General features: G+C 35.3%; 2 protein-coding genes across 2 annotated transcripts; both read right to left on the bottom strand.

Moving 5' to 3' along the window:
• Positions 1 to 2686: 2686 nt before the first annotated feature.
• LOC138307172 (uncharacterized) lies at positions 2687 to 11036 on the bottom strand. The gene is made up of 8 exons (XM_069247805.1): positions 10979 to 11036; positions 10077 to 10103; positions 6916 to 7221; positions 6077 to 6567; positions 5373 to 5796; positions 4438 to 4743; positions 3638 to 4090; positions 2687 to 3291 (listed from the first exon to the last, which is right to left on the bottom strand). Exons 1-8 carry the CDS (start codon positions 11034 to 11036, stop codon positions 2840 to 2842), a joined length of 2517 nt encoding a protein of 838 aa, XP_069103906.1. The 3' UTR covers positions 2687 to 2839.
• Positions 11037 to 16584: 5548 nt separating this feature from the next.
• On the bottom strand, positions 16585 to 20587 carry LOC138307556 (leukocyte elastase inhibitor-like). Its single transcript, XM_069248359.1, has 2 exons — positions 20488 to 20587; positions 16585 to 18579 (listed from the first exon to the last, which is right to left on the bottom strand). Exons 1-2 carry the CDS (start codon positions 20505 to 20507, stop codon positions 17334 to 17336), a joined length of 1266 nt encoding a protein of 421 aa, XP_069104460.1. The 5' UTR covers positions 20508 to 20587; the 3' UTR covers positions 16585 to 17333.
• Between the last annotated feature and the right edge of the window lie 2061 nt (positions 20588 to 22648).

Raw genomic sequence — 22648 nt, 5'->3', positions numbered from 1 at the left:
GATTTGATGATGATAACGTCACTGTTGGAAGTCTGCAGTAAATCAGTAATATGTAAGAATTATAAAAGAAGTGCGAGAGATTTCTATAATTTGATGTAGGACTTATGTTTTGGATGTGTTTAAGTGAGTTGAACAAATTGTAGTTAAAAGAATTGTGCAGATGAGAATTGTGATTGGCAAGTTTTGTTATTTTGAGAAAATTAGTGAATGGCAAGTTTCGTTATTTTGACAAAATTAGTGATTAGCAAGTTTTGTTATTTTTAGAAAATTAATGATTGGCAAATTTTCGTTATTTTGAGAAAAATAGTGATTGGCAAATTTCGTTATTTTGAGAAAAATAGTGATTGGCAAGTTTGTTATTTTGAAAAAAAATGCTTGCCTTAATGTGATATATGAACAGGTGAATGCGATTCTTGTTACAAGATTCTTACAAGACAATTAAGTACATATAACATGTATCTTGGCAGCTTAGTTCCAAAAAGAAGAAAAGTAATTAATGTACCCAGCAAAATTTCTCTATAATTGAGTAATGTTACAGTTGGGTGAATACTTTCTTATACTTTAATTATTGATTAATTGTTCTGTTAGACAAAGAACATGTGATATTTAACAATGTTTGTGTTTGAGGTGTTTACACATATGTATATACAAACATTACTTTTTTTTTGTGTGTGATGGAATAAAAATACTTTGAATTTTCTAAAAAATAAAATGTTTTTATTGTTTGTTTTTCAGAACTAGGAATGACATTAATGAGCTTATGGTTTCTGTAGAAATGAAATTTCCAGTCTATGGATAGATTAATTTATATTTCTATGTGTGCGTTTTCTTTGCCCATATCATACTTTTAGTCTTTGGCTGAACTTTATCATGCCATTTGAAGTGGCTTCTGATGATTGTGCACTTCCATTTGTATCTGATCGAGTTTGGAATCACTGATCTTCTCTATCTTTCTGTATGGTAAATGACTTTTTCGTTTTGAAAGTGTCACTGTGTCTACAATATTCTCTAAATATAGTATTCATCCTTGATAATCCATTGGTTACTACCACTGCCGTTCTATCCGCCCCAGTGATGAAAAAGGGTGATTAGCTTACTCAAAAGATAGTTTTCAAATCAAGATAAAATTATTTCTTGTAATACTGACTTTACAAAACTTTACAAGATTCTTGAAAATTCTAAATTCTTTGCCTACTTACTCTTTTAGTGAAGATTAGTGGAGATATAATTACATGTTTTGCAGCAATTGAGAAATGAAAATTTCACTAATCAAGTAATTAAGCTAATAATTCTTTGAACAACAAGACATTGTTGTCCCTCTTCCTCGATACTCCAGGGGTTCCTTCCGATCACATACAATCTTTACACCCCTGAACTATCTCGTAGTGAAAATGATGGCGGCTCAGAGGAAAAAATCTGATCCAATCACAAGCCAGCAAAATTTCCTTTGAAGACTACAGGGAGAGCGATGTCCAACTTCAAAGCCACACAGTCGACCACAGTGTTCCTTTATACGGCTCTTTTGATGTACATCAAAGGACTAAATTACCTGTTCTGTTCTGTTCTGTTGCCTCCAGTTTTACAATGAAATAGTCCAGGGGTGTAGATATTGTAAGTGATCGGAACCCCTGGAGTATTTAGGATGGTTGTCCCTATGACAAGGTCTCATTCAAACTTGAATCTCTCTGGGATCAGCGTAGGTTAAAATCCTTTTACATTAAGTTAAATGATAAGCTATAAATAATGTATTTATTTTTAATTTCCTATAGTTTACAGTATACAGCATGCCGTATAAATGACAAAAAGTATCCTAAAAATCCCAAAATCCAAAAATGCAACATGCAATACTTTGGTCTCCGAGAATTACTTCAACTATTTATCATTAAAGTTATATGTGCCGTAAATGGGCGAAAATTTTGATATGTTATTTTTTCTTCAGTTATCTATTAATACCATAAGGGTTATTGAATAAAGTTGTGAAAATCATTCAAATGGTCAGAAAACGTGTATGATATATCATAAACGTTAGTTACGATACAGACATTATGCACTGGAAAATGTACCTTATATATGTTGAGATGGAAACATAACTGTAGAAATTACTTTGCAATTACTATAACACTGTAAAAATGTGAAATAAAATTGTAGACCACAATTTGGTTTCCCGGTCCGACCATAATTATGTACATGTAAACATCATAATTTTTGGCAGTAACGTAAAAAATCATTTTCAGCTCTTATTTGTGCTTGAAAAAACCCAACTTTGCATTGAAAGTATTATAATTCTTAAAATGTTAGTAACTTTTGATGGTGAATAACATATTTCAAGTTCTTCTTGATTCGTGAGTATGAAAATTACGGCACATAAAACTTCAAATGCGCAATGATATCAGTGATTCAGAAATGAGGCAGAATTATTTGAAACGGACAGAGTCGTGCGTCTGCTTTGCAGTCTCTCTGAAATAATGACAACTGTTTTATCCTTACCAAATTAACATTTGTTTCGGAAGGATACACACTGCTGATTGGCGAAATGAAAATATTACATAATAAATCTGAGTTTAGTTCCATTTTCCAGTTTTAACCCTCCGTTGCTGGAAGATGGCGCATTCATCATTTTATTGAAGTTTTGCTTAAAAAATCACAAACATTTATAGTGATTATATCGTAGCTTTAATTTTGATAATACAGCATATAATTCATTTTAGTAAATATAGAGAGATAGACATTACAGATCTGTAGAATCATAGAAAGTTTTGCTTATCAAGAATTTCGGAAATACATGTATCAAAGTTTAACTCTATGTATCATTTGATATTTTCCTTTTATCATCCCGCAATTATTTTATGATTTTCCAAGAAACATCCGCCCATAAGCCTCCAGAAACGCCAATTGATTTCACATCTAGTGGTTTCGGGTCCCTCCACTCCATAAATTTCGTCCACTCGTTATGAACGTGCCACAGCACCTTGATCTCACAATTATACCACGTGACCTTGAATCGTCGGTACTGACGACAGTCCAAGTACCTCCCAGGATTAAAGCAAACCTCGGGTCCTTGCTTCCGTATTCGGATTACGGATTTAGAATTTTGCCGGCCTCCTATGACAATTTCGTATAGTTTGTCCTTTTCACCACCTGGGCCCATTAAAGCAACATGGACATCGTTGCACGCCTTCGCTTCAAACTTTAAAGTTTTCTTACCATTAAGGGTATAGTTATATTCGTTCAGATTGGTGTAGGAATACGTTGGATGCTGTTTCGGTGTATCTATTGTGATGAATCTGTCTCCTACCAAAGGACAAAAATACATCTGGCGATTAGTGTACAACAAAATGACAAATAACTTAAAAATACAATTCCCCTTTGACGGCAGTTTTATAATTTATTCACTCAAATATTTTTTATGTATATATTAATATGAATCCTCTCAGAATGCTTTGTAATTCAAAAATATTCCTCTTTATATCATTTGCTGCTTACAGTTTACAAATTAACAACAAACATACAAAGTTTACGATAAGAGCAATACTTTAAGCTTGATGAGCTTATTGTACTAAATTGTGGCTGTTAACATTCATTTTTAAACGAGGTCTGGCATATATAGTACTTAATATTTTCAACAACGAAACCCTACCCTGTATCTTGATTTTCCAAGAAACATCTGCCCATAAGCCTCCAGAAACGCCAATTGATTTCACATCTAGTGGTTTCGGGTCCCTCCACTCCATAAATTTCGTCCACTCGTTATGAACGTGCCACAGCACCTTGATCTCACCGTTATACCACGTGACCTTGAATCGTCGGTACTGATGACTATCAAGGTACCTCCCACGATTAAAGCAAACCCCGGGTCCTTGCTTCCGTGTTCGGATTACGGATTTAGAATTTTGCAAGCCTCTTATGAGGATTTCGTAAAGCTTGTCCTTTTCACCACCTGGGCCCATTAAAGCAATATAGGCACCGTTGCATGCCTTCGCTTCAAACTCGAAATTTTTCCTACCATCAAGGGTATAATTATATTCCTTCAGATTTGTGTATGAATAGGTTGGACGCTGTTTCGGAGTACTAATTGTGACGAATCCGGCTGCTATGAAAGAAAAAAAATATTGCTGGCGATTAGTATAAAACCAAATTAAAATAACTTAAATACAATTCCTCGGTTTATGACTGAATATATTTCATTAAAATCTATTTTTTCTATGCATATCGATATGAATCCTTTAATTATGATTTGTTATTCAAAAATATTCCAAACATTGCCAAAGACTTGTACTCATATAGGATACTGCTGTGCCGCATATTCTCTTTCATTTTGTAACGATTGATTCTGAAATACATCTCCGACTTGCAATACCTTGTCTAGCAAATTGCGAACCACACTGACCCAAATAACAAGTACCGGTACAAGAAATCTCTAATTCAATGTCAACTTACCGGGGTTGGAACACGCGTACTGGACCTTTAGATATTTTACCGTCCCCTTGCATGGGTCCCCAAACACGGAATTACTAGCTGAAAGGTGACATGTTTCCTTGCCTTCACAGGCTTCTCTAACCTTCGACATGGAGGACTTGGCTTCACATTTCGTAGTTCTAACAGACTTTCGAGGACAGATGGATTTTTTGTGACGGCCATAAAATGCTTTAGTGATATTGATGACTTTTCCTCCATCGCATCTGATCGTCTTCTTCTTATGCTCACAAAGTAGCTCTGATTTGAGATAGGATATGGTCTCTGTCTCTGCAAAGATTATTAACAGTGTTATAAATAATTATCGATGTTTTCAAAAACCAAAAGAGACAATGTTTGTTCGCTCTCTCAAATCTTGGAACATTTTCCTACCATCCAGGATATAGTTATATTTAATCAGATTGGTATATAAATACGTTGAACGCTGTTTCGGGGTAACTATTGTGTTGAATCTGACCTCTACCAAAGATAAAAAAATATTGCTGTCGATTAGTATACAACAAAATGATTAATAACTTAAATACAATTCCCCTTTGACTGTTGTTTTATAACTGAATATGTTTCATTATTTCTAGTTTTTTCTTTTTATATCAATATAAATCTCTAAATCTCCCCCGCGAAACGCGTTTGCGGGGAATATTGGTTTGGGCCCCCACAGGCCGTCTGTCCGTCCATTAAAGACTCTTTTCCGGGCTTTAACTCCAAAACTGTTCAACGCAGCTCCTTGAAACTCTCAAGTACACATGACTCGCTTTTTCGTGTTAACTGATGTCTGTTAATATTTCAGTTTTGTAAATATATAAATGTACTTATATTTTCAACAATGAAACCCTACCCTGTATCTTGATTTTCCAAGAAACGTCTTCCCATAAGCCTCCAGAAACGCCAATAGATTTTACGTCTAGTGGTTTCGGGTCCATCCACTCCATAAATTTCGTCCATACATTTCGTCCATACGTTATTAACGTAGCGCAGAACCTTGATTTCACCGTTATACCACGTGACCTTGAATCGTCGGTACTGATGACAGTCTAGGTACCCTCCAGGATTAAAGCAAACCTCGGGTCCTTGCTTCCGTGTTCGGATTATGGATTTAGAATTTTGCCAGCCTCCTAAGACAATTTCGTATAGCTTGTCCTTTTCACCTTCTGGGCCCATTAAAGCAACATGGACATCGTTGCACGCCTTCGCTTCAAACTTTAAAGTTTTCCTACCATCAAGGGTATAGTTATATTCGTTCAGATTGGTGTAGGAATACGTTGGATGCTGTTTCGGAGTATCTAGTGTGATGAATCCGTCTCCTACCAAAGGACAAAAATACATCTGGCGATTAGTATACAACAAAATGACAAATAACTTAAAAATACAATTCCCCTTTGACGGCAGTTTTATAATTTATTCATTCAAATATTTTTTTATGTATATATTAATATGAATCCTCTCAGAATGCTTTGTAATTCAAAAATATTCTTCTTTATATCATTTGCTGCTTACAGTTTACAAATTATCAACAAACATACAAAGTTTACGATAAGAGCAATACTTTAAGGTTGATAAGCTTATTGTACTAAATTGTGGCTGTTAACAACAATTCATTTTAAACGAGGTCTCGCATATATAATTTCAACAACGAAACCCTACCCTGTATCTTGATTTTCCAAGAAACATCTGCCAATAAGCCTCCAGAAACGCCAATAGATTTCACATGTAGTGGTTTCGGGTCCCTCCACTCCATAAATTTCGTCCACTCGTTATGAACGTGCCACAGCACCTTGATTTCACCGTTATACCACGTGACCTTGAATCGTCGGTACTGATGACTATCAAGGTACCTCCCACGATTAAAGCAAACCTCGGGTCCTTGCTTCCGTGTTCGGATTACGGATTTAGAATTTTGCAAGCCTCCTATGAGGATTTCGTAAAGCTTGTCCTTTTCACCACCTGGGCCCATTAAAGCAATATAGGCACCGTTGCACGCCTTCGCTTCAAACTCGAAAGTTTTTCTACCATCAAGGGTATAGTTATATTCGTTCAGATTGGTGTAGGAATAGGTTGGACGCTGTTTCGGAGTACTAATTGTGACGAATCCGGCTGCTATGAAAGAAAAAAAATATTGCTGGCGATTAGTATAAAACCAAATTAAAATAACTTAAATACAATTCCTCGGTTTATGACTGAATATATTTCATTAAAATCTATTTTTTCTATGCATATCGATATGAATCCTTTAATTATGATTTGTTATTCAAAAATATTCCAAACATTGCCAAAGACTTGTACTCATATAGGATACTGCTGTGCCGCACATTTCTTTCATTTTGTAACGATTGATTCTGAAATACATCTCCGACTCGCAATGACCCGTGTCTAGCAAATCGCGAACCACACTGACCCAAATAACAAGTACCGGTACAAGAAATCTCTAATTCAATGTCAACTTACCGGGGTTGGAACACGCGTACTGGACCTTTAGATATTTTACCGTCCCCTTGCATGGGTCCCCAAACACGGAATTACTAGCTGAAAGGTGACATGTTTCCTTGCCTTCACAGGCTTCTCTAACCTTCGACATGGAGGACTTGGCTTCACATTTCGTAGTTCTAACAGACTTTCGAGGACAGATGGATTTTTTGTGACGGCCATAAAATGCTTTAGTGATATTGATGACTTTTCCTCCATCGCATCTGATCTTCTTCTTCTTATGCTCACAAAGTAGCTCTGATTTAAGATAGGATATGGTCTCTGTCTCTGCAAAGATTATTAACAGTGTTATAAATAATTATCGATGTTTTCAAAAAACAAACGAGACAGTGTTTGTTCGCTTCAAACTCGAAAATTTTCCTTCTATCAAGAATATAGGTAGTCATATTCTTTCTGATTGGTGTATAAATGCGTTGGACGCTGTTTCGGAGTTTCTAATGTGACGAATCTGACTGCTACCGAAGAACAAAACAAAAAATATTGATGTCGATTCGTATACAACAAAATGACAATAACTTAAATATACTTCCCCTTTGACTGCGGTTTTATAAATGAATACGTTTCATTGGAATATATTTGTACGAAAATAATTGATGCATAATAACCAACGGCGAGGGGCGAGCGACAGGGCAGTCGTACAGTGCGGACAGAGTTTTAAGTAAGTTTGTTTATAGTCCAAGATGCATTGCCGTGAAGGACTGGCGTTGACATGCACTTGTAGTTAGGTTTCCTTCTTGAGTCATGTCGTGTTATGCGTCGGACAGATTAGTTTCCAACTAACCGTATTTTGACAATTTCCCGATGTTTCATCGAGTATAACAACACTTCTAACATTATGGTTTATGCTATAAACACAGAGTTTATTGTCATAATGCATGGGGTTATTTTCAGTATTCTAGACAATTATTAGATCAAACCATGTATTACTATCCGGTTTGTAGGACTGGATATTGTACTTAGTTCTTTTGTTATATAAACATGCAGATCTACTTTGAATTACGTCCTTTTGTTTTATGTCTTCTTGAAAAAAAGAATTAAAAAATGAATAAGTAGGGCTTTGCTCTTTCCATGCTGTACATGATTTATATTTTCTTCTTTGCTTTCCTTTAAGCGATGCTGTCATTTTGAACAAATAAGTCGAAATTAAAATTACGATTGTTGCCGAACGGAAGTCGGAAAGTTCTTGACGTGTTCGTGAGAGAGTTCGGAAAGACGTCACGTAGTTACGGAAGTCACGTAGTACACGGACCACGACGTTACAATCTGAACTAACGTTGATTCGTTTAAAATGTGGGACCCGCTAAGTTATATTAAATGTTTGAAATTTTAACAAACGTTTCTGTTATTTTTAGTATTATTTTTGCATGGTTTACAACAAGATTTTTCAGAATTCCGATTCATAAATACATTCCTACAGATACGTATATAGGGATCGTAAAATTATTATTACAGTCTTGAATTCCGTCTTTGTATGCCTCCCTTTTGGGTAGTTATCGATTGTGACGTCATTAATTGAGCGAACCCCACGTCGTTTTCTCCAATCGAAACTCCTCGGATGCAACTGTCGTACATTATGTTTTACATCCGATGAGTTGCGATGGCGTTTTCTCTGATAAGTATGCGTTGCGCTCGTAAGCACATGACGTCATAAACGAAACCTACAAAATATTACGTAAAAACGAAATGATAGTTTCCACATAAGTTGTTATCTAAAGAACGAAAATAATGGAAATTATATAATTTAGGAATAATAAGCAATTATAAAATTTATTCACGAGTAATAATCAATCACAAAAATATAATGATTAAATTTTTAACATACCAGTATATCAAGAAATATTAGATAACCGTACGCGATGTTTTTTTCAATCTTTTTATTTTCTATTTTTATGCAATGGTTTCCAGGCCCCGATTTCTCGAAACAAACTTAAGTAAAAAACTGACTTAAGTCAATTTGACTCACGTAAGTTACATAAGGAGATAAACTTAAGTTTTGACTTAAATCTGTTCTTTTGTTTCGAGCTTTGGTTTTGAGAAATAGGGGCCAGGCGTCTTGTTACTATGGATCAGTACAGTTTTGTATATCCGAATCACTCAATGTTGGTATTTATGAATATTTCAAAGATATCAGGCTCTGAAAAAATGTGTCATTTCAAGGTCATCTTTTAGTATTTCATTAATTTCTACAAAACATCGATGATCCAAATTTAAGCATTGATATCACTTTTTTTCTAACTTCATCGATGTATGAAAGAACTTTTGTTTGCAAATGTCTGAATCCGCGTTATGTCGGACTTTTGCGCCATTCTCAGATCATTTTTCTATTTTTTATATAATTATGTATATATATATATATATATATATATAATGCAATATTGGTGTGTTACATATTTAAAAATAGAGTAAATTATTTGGATATAAAATACCGTCTACGTATATAGTTGTCTGTTATATTCTTTCCAAGATTTTAATGGCTAGTGATTCTAAAAAAAATCATGAAGTTACAATTGTACCTAGATAATAATATGTATGTATCATCGGTGTGTAAAATATTGGCTTGTAAATTCTTACAATCTTCCCATATCCCGATATTTCTGATATTTGTATGACCATCATTCAACATGTTTTGTTTTAAGAATTTGGAAATATGTTCGTGTACAGTAAATTGCAATGAAATTTAGAAGAATAATTCCGAACGAAATATCATCATAGTATTTAAAAATGCTCCATCGCCGATAGAGCATAAACGATACTCAGCATTTGAACTAATATTTTTAATCAACACAAAAACAATATCAAATAACTTCTGCTTTTGGTGGATGAGCAATCAGTACTACATTCCATATATAGTGCCATTGGTTTCTTTCGGGAAGCAATTAATAATATTTTTAATATTTTATCTTGAAGTAAAATAAAAGGCTCAAATTTGGTGGTATGGTGAAAATGGTGTAAAGGAAGCAACTTTTGTAACTGAAGAAAAAAATCTTCTGTTCTTAATTTTGAAAGAGAAAAATATATTCGTCAGCAGTGTAGCATCTTTAAGATAAGATATTTGATGAATATACATGTAGTATTTAAGATACAAGATATGTAAAGGAATATACAAGATATTGCTTACGTACTTTGTTTTGATTTCCCTTCCGATAACGCTGAAACAGTAAAGCAAACGTATTAGAAAACAAAATAAAACGCTAAGGAATTACGATAACACTGAAACACTAAATCAAACGTATTAGAAAACAAAATAAAACGCTACGGAATTACGATAACACTGAAACACTAAATCAAACGTATTAGAAAGCAAAATAAAACGCTACTTGAACTGATAACGCGAAGGCGATTTATTCTACGAACATGTATTATACAAACAAATATGTATTGTAATTGTGTAAATCTTTTGGTAAATGCAAGGTGAATTTTTTTCTTTTATTTTTCGAACAAGAGTTTTGGTTTAATAAACGTTATTTATTTTAAAGGTCTAAAGTAAAGTAAATGTAGACTATTAAGATGGCAAGGCAAAATCTTTATCACAGTCGAGATTTTTCAACCCTGAAGAAGACAAAATGGTTGAAAAAGAAGTTTCAAAATATCAGTTTTGAACTTTTAATGCGTCGACATCATCCGAGTTCTTACTAATTTGAAACATCATAGAACAAAATACTAACAAGTACAAGATATTATATTCCGAAACATGTGAAAAGATTGCAGTTGGGAATTACAATTCCAATGCTGTTAGAAACAAGTTTATCTATTGTGATTACTGATATTTAGCTTAATATCCAAACAATTACATTGACTTACTTCACCAAAGAAACTTTTGTCATCATTTTCGATTTCTATTGTTTAGTTAGTATTTACTTTCAACCATTTGTGCCCGAGGGAAGATAAAGTAATGTTCAAAGTACTGCCATTGGAACAATGAAAAAGCTCATATGTTCTGTAATATGAAGACTAAACATGAAAGACAGGTGTCAAGATACTTGAAAGACGACCTAGACAGAGAATAGATAAGAAGCGTACTTACCGCACAATGCTATTACAAGGAACAGGCATACAATTATCTGTGTCCGAAGTGCCCCCATCTTGGCGACGGATCATTCGGATGTAAATGCATCTCATATACCCTTCTTTTATATACAAACCTCCTCCAATAAGAATCCCGAATAAGGGAAGTTAACTTTTTACGTCACAAAAATATCATGGTTTTTATTGTAGTTCTTGTTGGATTAATTTATGCTTTGTTAACCAAGATATTGAATATTCAAAATTTATCCAATTATTTTTTGCTTTGTTGAATAATGTATATTTTCTTCACACATGTTACCAACATTTAAAGATCATTGGTACACAAGAGGAAGAAGCACTAGCAAAATGATGCATTTCCAAAAGTCATTTGTGTAGAAATGTTTCGACAAAAAAAAAAAACCTTGTGCAATTAAGTAACACTAATTTGGTGTTCAACAGTAGGGTAGTTAGAGACGTGTTATCATCAACATGTGCTGAATAAAATTGATTCCCATTTTTATCAGATCAATGGTAGCAGAAGTCTGTTGAGCACTTATTGTGTAGAAATATTTCGAACAAAAATGTGCAATTAAGCACGCATTAAACACTAGTTTTGTGTTCAACAATTGAGTAGTTGGAGACGTGTTATCATCAACTGAATCAAATTACTGACCATTTATATCAGATGAAGGCCTGTAGACCAATAGCATATGTATTTGTCCATGTTAACACAAACCTCCCGCGGGAAAGGGTAGGACTTTTCGCCCGTCTCGAAGGCAGTTACAATTATGCTGTAAAACTTGGATGTTTGTTTGGTTGGTTGTTTGTTTGGTTGGTTAATTAACGTCCTATTAACAGCCAGGGTCATTTAAAGACGACCTCCCATGCATGCTGTGTGTAGCGTTTGTGTATTGCGATGTAAGTGTTTTGGGAGACTGCGGTACGTTCGTGTTGTGTCTTCTTGTATAGTGGAACTTTTGCCTCTTTTTTAGTGCTATATCACTGAAGCATTCTGCCGAAGACACCAATCTACACACCCCATCCGGTCACATTATACTGACAACGGGCGAACCAGTCGTCCTTCTCCCTGTATGCTGAGCGCTAAGCAGGAGCAGAAACTACCACTTTTGTAGATTTTGGTGTGTGTCCGCCAGGGGACAGAACCCAAAGCCTACAAGCTAGTTTTCGGCACAGTCTGCATCTAAGAGTCAGTTATTGTGCACTGGAACTACAATTCTTTGTCAAGTTTTTTAGTCTTTATTTCATGGCCCTGTTTGCCTTCATTTTTGTTATAATTTATTTTATTTATCTATATTTTTCTTCTGGATTTACACCTAGGTTAACTGATTTTTCTCAGTTGAATTATTTGTTTATTTTCTCTTGTCAAATCATTGACGATCTTATAGAGATTAAACTTGTGGAACTTAAACTTTGGCGTTGTTGTGGGTCTCTCCTAACACTTCGACTTATCAGGAGAAAAGAACTGGAAGCAGATCTTGTGGCTTGATTCTGACCACTGCTTTATTGTTATTTCTTAGTATTGGTCTTGTCCAATGTGCACACTCCGAAAATTAGTCATTTAGGTGGCAAACAATCATCTCCCGACCATGTCCACTACATAAACTAATCTTTGATAATAACAATTCATGTTTTAAAATGGAATATCATGTGATCAGTTAGTTATTGTCTATGTTTACACACATGCTCGTAAACACCTACAGCGACTTTCTCTCAAACTCTCTTGATTCCACTTAGCCTTCAACTATGGACTAGTTTTTATAGCGCATTTTCTTTTAAATTGTATTTTAATTGTGTGTAGTTGCATATTTTAAGTATTAACAATAGAATATTGACTCTGTATTTGGGTACTATATTTCATGGCGGAAGGCATTATGATACGATATGTGGCGCGCGGTTAACTTATATTATTGTAAGGAGACAACTAATCATGGTCACCACAGGTTCCTGGCACGAATTACTAACCAACAGTGTACATAAAATATATATGATTAAACTATATATATTATAAATTGATATTGAATCATTGTTAAATGAATTGTTTGATAAATTGTATATCTTATAATTTGATTTTTTTTTTCATTTCCTAAAAAAATGGAATGTGCCAAGAGGGAGATGGGTAATGAAAGAATGATTAAACTGGTCCATTCTCGAGGATGGAACTGGCTTTGATGTCCAGCTACATGGTGAGACCTTGTTTGCTTAGTCCAGAATAAAAGACTCTTCAAGTGTGTGCTCTATGTTTGGTGACATATGGGATTTTCATAGATTCTATCCCATCCTCAATACTCCAGGGATTACTATAACCGGGTCCAGTTCCATGAACATCCCTTAACTTAAGATAGTCTTTGACTTAAATTTCCTCATAGAAAAGCAGTACAAAAATTACGAAAAATGTTAAGTTAAGGAGCCTTTATGAAAATCTTTAATGCTTTCCTTTGTAGAATTTTGTAGAATTCCGTAAAATTAAGGAATATCTATGGAACTAGACCCTGATGTTATATCCAACCCTAGACTATCTCATAGTAAAACTGATGGCAGCTCAGGAGACAAAAATCTGAACGTTGCGGATTCTCACAAAAGTTTGCAAACAACAACCCGATGAAATTAAAAAATAGCGACATCAATGCTTATAATTAATTTTCCAGACTACTTGATAAACGTACGATTCTATTGATTTTTCCATTGGATTATTTTTTTTTTCAAAATCAACACGCAACTTCAATGTTTCTATTGTGACGTCACTATGACGTCGGAGTTTTGCGTCATTCTCGGATTTTTTTTCAATTAAGTATTGATGTCACTCTTTTTTGATTTTATTGGGGTATGAAAGAAACTTTGTTTGCAAACTGTGTGAATCCGCGTATTGATTTGGACAAAATAATCCCTCAAAAAATTAATGGAATCGTATTCTGGAAATTTAATTTTCAGCATTGATGTCAGTATTTTGAATTTCATCGGGCTATGGCGTTCCATATATTTCGTTCGAACGCAAAAATATTTCATTTCCACGTAATAATATTTCTTCCCCACGCAATTTTATTTACAAATTTATGTCCACTCCCAGCCACCGTACCATTGACATTAGGATCAGCCTCGATACTCCAGTTATATCCACGTCAGTTAAAGTAACCCCTAGAGTATCGAGGATGCATTAGGATATGCACTCTATCATTAGATAAATTGAATATTTTTACAACCAAAAATATTATACAAACATAATGTGGCTTTAACGACTCCAACCAGGGAAGATGTGAAACAGTATACAGGTAAGGCCTGGTAGGAGAAAAGAACACGTCAATATCATAGTAGAATACAAAAATATAGGTTTAAGTTAGGTACTTACCGTAAATATATACTGCCACAGATTGCTTAATTGAATGATAATATGAGGAGGAACTGCTTTATCAATGTCTCTATGAAGAATGCATAAAAAGGTATCATTATTTCCTCGTTATAGTACATTATCCGATGATAGGTCTGTGATTAAAAATTGACAGATATCAAATTATTCTATTCTAGGATCATTGACTGACTTGTTAACTCATACTTTTGCAACAGGTTGTGGGTGGGCGTTTGTCGCTTGCCAGCTGTCAATCAATCCGCACATTGCATTTTGTATTGTGTGTCACGTTTTCTGCTCCGACATTGAAAAGGCACATGTGCTTTTGCAGTCAGGAGGCGTTATTTCTGATAATGGACCAATGCATTTTAAGACGTTTTAGTAGACGTCTAGAAAAAAGCCGTTAGAAGTCGTAGTTCAAAAAGTTATAATGTTCGGTAAGCTCCACATAGCTTTAGCGGCAAAATAATGTTTTTCTGGTGGATATACACAGAAATGGTGTCGTAATAATTACATAAAGCATCTCTGTTTTAACTTTTGATATGTTAGTTACCAACGTTTTTAGAATTGCAGTTCTTTCATTGTATAGCTTTAAATTTTACGAGCACAAATCAGAGCTGAATATTATTTTTGGCAGTACTGCCAAAATCATTATGAGTTCATAGGGTCAGACAATGAAGCCAAAGTGTGGTCTACAATTTCATTTCACATTTTACAGTGTAATTAGAAAAAAAATAAAGTTATTTCTGTTGGTATGTTTTCCTTTTTATAAGGCATAAAATCAAGACTTTTACACTGCATATTTGCTGCGTTGTAACTACATGTGTACAATGTTTATAAGACATCATACACGTTTGTGTTTCCATTTGAATCATTTTCACAGCTGAATTAAATTTACCTTATGGTTTTCAGAAGTTAACTGAAGACAACATAACATGTCAAAATTTTCTCCTCGGTTATGAGGTACCAGACATCTATCAGTCATATTGTCCAAGTCTGGTGTCACGACCAGAGTGTTTTGGGCTAAACCAGACATCCATCTGTCATACTGCCCAAGTCTGGAGTCACGACCAGAGTGTTTTGGGCTACACCAGGCATTTATCTGTCATATTGGCTAAGTCCGGTGTCAGGGTCAGAGTATCTCGGTCTACATCAGACATGTATCTGTCTTATTGTCTAAGTCTGGTGTCAGGGCCAGAGTATCTCGGGCTACACCAGACATCTATCTGTCATGAAGTCTGGTGTCAGGGCCAGAGTATCTCGGTCTACATCATCCATCTATCTGTCTTATTGTCTAAGTCTGGTGTCAGGGCCAGAGTATCTCGGGCTACACCAGACATCTATCTGTCATAAAGTCTGGTGTCAGGGCCAGAATATCGGGCTATACCAGACATCTATCTGTCATATTGTCTGTATCTTGTGTCAGGGCCAGAGTATCTCGGGCTACACCAGACATCTACCTGTCATACTGTCTAAGTCTGGTGTCAGGTCCAGAGTATCTCGGGCTACACCTGACATCTATCTGTCATAAAGTCTGGTGTCAGGCCAGACTTTCTCGGGTTACACCAGACATCTCTCTGTCATATTGTCTAAGTCTGGTGTCAGGGCCAGAGTATCTCGGGCAACGCCAGACATCTATCTGTCATTTATCTAAGTCTGGTGTCAGGGCCAGAGTAACTCAGGCTTGTGCACAGCATGCGTATTGTTCGTTTGTAAAGCAGGAGTCAACATCTTCCCATGATAGCAAATGATCGCAAATATTATTTATTAAACGAAGTAGCCAATCACCATCAGACATCTATCTGTCTTATTGTCTAAGTCTGGTATCAGGTCCAAAGTATCTCGGGCTACACCAGACATCTATCTGTCATAAAGTCTGGTGGCAGGGCCAGAATATCGGGGTATACCAGACATCTATCTGTCATATTGTCTGTATCTTGTGTCAGGGCCTGAGTATCTCGGGCTACACCAGACATCTATCTGTCATGCAGTCTAAGTCTGGTGTCAGGACCAGACTTTCTCGGGTTACACCAGACATCCCTCTGTCATATTGTCTAAGTCTGGTGTCAGGGCCAGAGTATCTCGGGCTACGCCAGACATCTACCTGTCATATTGTCTAAGTCTGGTGTCAGGGCCAGAGTAACTCAGGCTTGTGCACAGCATGCGTATTGTTCGTTTGTAAAGCAGGAGTCAACATCTTCCCATGATAGCAAATGATCGCAAATATTATTTATTAAACGAAGTAGCCAATCACCAAAAAAGTCTTAAAATGAAAAATTATATTTATTTGAAATCACATTCTATTTTACACATTTACCATCATTTATTTCAACCTTAAAACGTTGGTAAAAATACCTAACTACTGTAATTAACAATATACTGTATATTAGTCCTAGCATTCGTAAAAAGAATAAGAAAGATATTCTAGTATTAGAAGAGAGAATAAAAAATAATAGATGATTTCATAATGAACATGTTGCAATGTAAACTGCGCGTCAAAATTTTCAAAAAAAAAAAAAAAAAAAAATATACATATATAAACTAAATGCGATATTTTAGAAAGAAATTATTGTGATTCATTTTGTTGTAAGAATACGTTAGAAATATCAGGAATTGATAGATCAGGAAAAATTCTGCAAAAATTAACAATATCACTGAAATAATGGGAACTTACACATGTAAATCTTTAGCATCTGATTAAACAAGATCTTTGTTATCAAAACAGGTAAAGTAAGCAAATTAGAGCAAACAAATAATCCAGCAGAGGTAGACATGGCAAGGAAGATTAATCTATTGCGTGTTCAATTTTATACCTGATGATTTTCATTTGATTTTAATGTATGCTGGTCGGGAAGTCAGTTCAGGAATATCTAGGGGAAAAGGAAATAATAAGGCATAGCGAGAATTATTAATATTTGCATATTTTTTCCATTTACATTCTGTATCTATCACATAGTGTAAAAATGACTGGGTTTATTTTGACTACATGTTCATGAGAGGAAACTTTAGTCTTCTATAACTCATCTCTTTCCTGAGCTCCAACAACATCCACAAACCTCCCGACAAACAAAATGGAATCTGCCCGATTGTCCCTGATGACGAACATGAACGGGTGGTCGGCCTTGAACTCTAGTGGTGGTCTCGGAAGTGACCTTTTCATCATTTTAACAGCAGTAGCAGCAGCGGCCTCAGTTCCTTCTTCGTTCACATCCACAAAAGCTTGATGAAAAATGGCGGACACATAAGACATTTTTGATGCGTCTATACCAGAAAGGTCAGCTTTAGATCCATCAAATAAATCTAGCATTCCCATGCCTTTAAAAAGTTTCGAAAGCTCAAAACCGGACTTAAGCTTAAATTTTGGGAGATATACTTCAACTTTTACAGAGGACATATCTTCCAGAAGCTCCTTCAGTACCGATGGAGTTAGCCTCTCTTCAAGGGCAGATAACCCCTGTTTATCCTCGGGCAAAATGATGGCCATCGAGAGATTGTTTCCTTTGTATGGCAATTCTAAAACTTTGCAGTTTAATTTATCATCGAACTTTAACGGGAAATTTGTGGCTTTGTGGAACATCATTTTTACACTTTTTTGTTGACCTCTAAGATTATGAAAGGTCATATCCCTAGTAGCTTTGTCGTCAAACTTTGTGTTCCAATTGCCCTTGAAGTAGATGGCGTTGACCAGTACCATTGTTGTCAATGCATTCAAAGATCCTTGTGGCAGAAGGTCCTTTATTTTCTCTGCTGTTTGCTGGCTAACCCAATCGTTAATTCCTTGCCTAGCGGCTTCTGATTGTTCATAGTTCATTGCTTTCGTGTCAGCTTGGTAGTGCTTAGCACAAAGCTCAATAAAGGATGTTACAATTTCCGTTTTACTGTTAGGAAACAGTCTGTTAGCAATATGTAGTGTGACGTTTTCGTTTCCAGCCAAAACCATCTTCAAGTAGTCTTCATAGGCTTCGTGCACTCGCTGACCTAGTGACTGGATGCTGAGCGCGGGAACCATTTGGGCTGCCGTCTGCTCCCTGGCACCAAGGTAAACCATGGACATGGCAGCCGAGACAGAGAAAGGCGAGTAGAACAAACTTCCATCCTCGGACATTTTCGTTAGACGTTTATAAGTCTCCAAGGTAAACTCGGCGTTTGATGTCTGGAATCCTGCGTGTAGTCGATCATCTCTGAAGACTTTTGCGCTACTTTTGGACTGAAGGAGAGCCATGACTAGGACGAAGGATAGCAACGATTGTTTCATATACCTGGAATACAACGGAAATAAACATCAACAATTAATACTGACACATGTAAGGTACAATATGAGTCTATGCTAATAATACATATAGAATATTTGAGAAGAGCAAATATAGTAGTAAAGGGATGTATGTAAACGAAAAGTGTATACAATAATGATAAATCACAAAATATTTGACCTCTGACTTATATACTGACTCAGGCTGTTCAGTCTACTTAATTTGTTGTAATACGCAAAGGAATAAAATGTCTTATTGATGAGAATTCACGACTTTTATCAATGATCTTTATTGTCTTTAACGTATTTCAATAATTATGTACATACGAAAAAGTATATCTTAATAAATCGATTTAAAGCTGCCTTGAATTGTGATATATGGTGACCTATATATTGGCATTTACCGTAACTTTGAAGGTTTGCAAAATGTTGTAATAAAAGTTTAGGTTATTGTTTATAATCTATAATCTTTTTGACATTTGATCATTATTGGTAAATAAATCAACTTTTGGAATGGAATTGTTATAATATATATAATCATGCAAATAAAAAACTGTATATTTTATTTCTTAGAATGATCGGTTGTTTTGCTTTGCGACCTCTGTCAACTTATAAATTGACATTTAACATATCATGTTAGTAATAGAATGTATGCAAATGAAAGTTATACCTAATCGATAGGATTTTATATCCGCGTTGACCTGTGACCTTTTGTGATCTATACATATACAGGTCCAAGTGGTGTCGTGGTAAGTCTTGAGCTTTCTATACTGGCGGCCTGGGTTCAACCCTTACCGTCAGCACATCATATTTTTAACCGCCAAACAATATGAACAATATTCAAATGGGTCACAGATGCTACTACGGCATATTTAAAGACCTCGACGACAGGTAACAGGATGCATGTTGCGTTGTGTTGTATCGTGTTCAACCATTTTATTTACCTCTAGATCAAAGGTCAGACAGTGATCTGAAATACTAATGAATGAGGAGTGTATTGACAGCTGCTAGTTATCTGAAATAATTGACATGTTTATGGGGGTGGAAGAGGGTTTGAACATGGATTATAGGTTGGCCTCCTAGACTAGTTTTAGATCTACTTTTATGTGCACGTATACCTTGCTCGCTCCCTTGTTTTGTTAATCCTACCTTATATATGTACTATAATTTTCATATTCACGAATCAAGAAGAGTTTTAAATATATTATTCACCACCAACAATTACCAACATTCTGAGTATTACAAAACTTCCAATGCATAGGTTTTAACTTTACAAGAACAAAATCAGCGTTGAAAATGAATGCCAAAACGTCTAAAGCAGTGAAATGAGTACATACGGTCATAGGTTGTAGTCTACAATTTTATGTCACAATTTTACTTAGTAATTGTAAAGTGATTTATGCAAACATGTTTCCATCTTAACATACATAAGGCATAAAAACAAGATTTTTACAGTGCATAAATTCTTTGTTGTAACTAATATTTATAAGGCCTCATACTTGTTTGTTTATCCATTTTTATGATTTCCACTGCTTAATTTATAAAACCTTATGGAGTAGTACTGAAGAAAAAGTAGCATGTTAAAATTATTGAGCGCTACCATTCCTACAGTACTTTCAGTACTTTGATAACTTTACACTTGTATTTTGAAATCAGTACTTTCAGTATTTTGACCACTTCACATAGTGTACAAATTAAGATGTTTACACATATAAAATAGTAACAATATTATCTAAGCCTGTATTCTTCCAACTATATCTAAAGCTTACTCATTTAGTACAATATTTTGTAGGAATAATATACAATGTACACAGGTACGTGAACACGTATATTCCGGGTGTTGTTAACATGATTATAAAGATATAGACACCAATCGGTTTACAACATTTAACTAATGATAAATAATTAAATAACTTACCTACGCACACACACAAACATCAATGTATATTATAGATAAGATATCATCACAATGTACTTCCTTGAGATACACTATGGCCACGTTTGTTTGTTTACATGTGTAACATATATATTTAAATTATCGGATTGTCGACTCAAGCAAACGAAACGAAATTATTGTTATATTTTGGATGATCCATCATCGGCCCGGTCCATCCAATCCCACAACCCATTAATCATATGATAATTTTCGTGTTTAACAAACGCTTTTTAGATGTTACAGCGAATCAGCCTAGATATAGTATACGTAAAATCAATGTAGCGGGATTGAATCCGATTCGGGAGGCGGTCAAACGGGATAAATTATTTCAGTCCGGGAGTTTCCCGTGCAATTCGAGGGGTGCATGGACACGTATGGCTGTTAATCTTATTTTAGTGTTAAATGCCCACTACATTTCCAAAACATAAAATAAATGTTTCTTAAAAACAATAATAACATGGGAATTGACATCGATGGTCTAAGATGAGGTTAAACCGCTTAACAAATACAACTTCTACTAAATCAACATTAAATATTCATGTCGCTGTTATACCGTCTGGTGCAGTCAACTTAAGCGCGATAATTAGGACGACGGCGGTAAACATCTGAACCCGTGTTATATAAAAATAGACGTTAATTTTTTATGAAATTTTTCAAAAGGTGATGGTAAGTGAAGTAATAACGTTTTTATGCTACTTTTGCGACACTACAAAATTATTAATCATCTTTTACATTCCCTTAAAAACCCAATTTGATAAGATTTTTGGGTATATCATTAGGACACACAAAAACCAAAATCAAATTACTTAGTAACTTTTCGTTTGTTTAGTTTTACGTCCTATTAACATCCATGGTCACGGAATGAAGTGCCAGGTTTGATGGTGGAGGAAAGCTGGAGTACCGGGAGAAAAACAACCGGCCAGCGGTCAGTACCTGTCCTGCATGGGATTCGAACTCGCGACCCGTCTGGCCAGAGGTGGAGGGGTTGTGGCACGTACTATGCCGGAACATCTTAACCACTCGGCCACCGCAGTCCTCAAACAAAATTAACAATCATAAAGAAACTCAGAAATTATGACGTCGAATCTCTGCCAGCCCATCAAAAACGATCCAGACTGATAAAAATCGATTCAGTTTCTATTTCTGTATGAGATTAAAGACGATTGGTCTATCTGCGCGAGACCTGTGATTTCTAAAACTCGTCCACCACGGCAACATGATAGTTCAAATAATATTTTCCGCAATAACTGTCATCAATTTTATGACAGACAGTACCAAATATCATCTATTTTTTCTTCGATTTCCTATCCGTGTGAGAGTTTCGTATTAAATCAATGCTGCAGAGAGTCCATACATGTATGGATCGCCGGATAGACTGATTATGTCCAGTTTTATGGGATAGTATTCCCATGGCGTATTCCACTTATATGCCTCGACGGGCTTAGCTACTATCAACTGTCATATGCACATATTCGCTCAATCATATTATCGTCTAGACACAACCGGATTTTGACATTGATTTAACACCACTGACCTTATACGACTATTAGGTTGTAAAGAACGAATAATCATACCATGCCTTCACTTCGTTCCCGACAACCATCTGTCAGAAATCTTTCGTCCGTCGTTCAGAGCTACGTCATCGCAGGTAGATAGCATTGGTCGGTGGCCAAATGGTCAACTAGATACAACTGTTAATGTAAACTACATTTCTGATACAAATAATTCATCAATAAGAATTATACCGGCAGAACAGCTATATTAATGTGTGTGTGTTCAAAATGTTTAGGGATGGATGATAAAATGTAGTATAAATAGTCAACTCATTACTTTATGGACACTATTGATTTCCAAAGTCGTTCACCGGTATTTGTTAAAATTAAATATGCCGTAATTTTCATACTCACGAATCAAGAAAAGCTTTTAGCATATAATTCACGACCAAAAATTACTAACAATATGCAAATTACAATATCTTTCTGTACCAAAACAGCGGCCGAAAACAGCCATGGTACAGAAACATGTAAAAGGCGAGAGACTCAAAGGTTACCGAGTTTGACAAATGACTTTCCGATAAAGTTGTCAACAGTTAGATTGTATACAGCTTCACGGGAAAATACCACAAAACAATCAAACAGATACT

The sequence above is a fragment of the Argopecten irradians genome, chromosome 14 (genome assembly GCF_041381155.1).
Source record: "Argopecten irradians isolate NY chromosome 14, Ai_NY, whole genome shotgun sequence".
Lineage (NCBI taxonomy): Eukaryota > Metazoa > Mollusca > Bivalvia > Pectinida > Pectinidae > Argopecten > Argopecten irradians.
The sequence above is the reverse complement of the archived record's forward strand: the minus strand, read 5'-3'. Positions and strand labels throughout refer to the sequence as shown.

What these genes read in the sequence shown, in the direction of transcription:
- LOC138307172 (XM_069247805.1), bottom strand. Translation starts at nt 11,036, where the DNA reads ATGGGGGCACTTCGGACACAGATAATTGTATGCCTGTTCCTTGTAATA. An exon ending in GGAAGGGAAATCAAAACAAA is followed by an intron (nt 7,222 to 10,076) that starts GTACGTAAGCAA and finishes TAATCTTTGCAG; the next exon opens with AGACAGAGACCATATCCTAT. An exon ending in GTACGCGTGTTCCAACCCCG is followed by an intron (nt 6,568 to 6,915) that starts GTAAGTTGACAT and finishes TTTCTTTCATAG; the next exon opens with CAGCCGGATTCGTCACAATT.
- LOC138307556 (XM_069248359.1), bottom strand. Translation starts at nt 20,507, where the DNA reads ATGTTTGTGTGTGTGCGTAG. An exon ending in ATGTTTGTGTGTGTGCGTAG is followed by an intron (nt 18,580 to 20,487) that starts GTAAGTTATTTA and finishes GTTGTATTCCAG; the next exon opens with GTATATGAAACAATCGTTGC.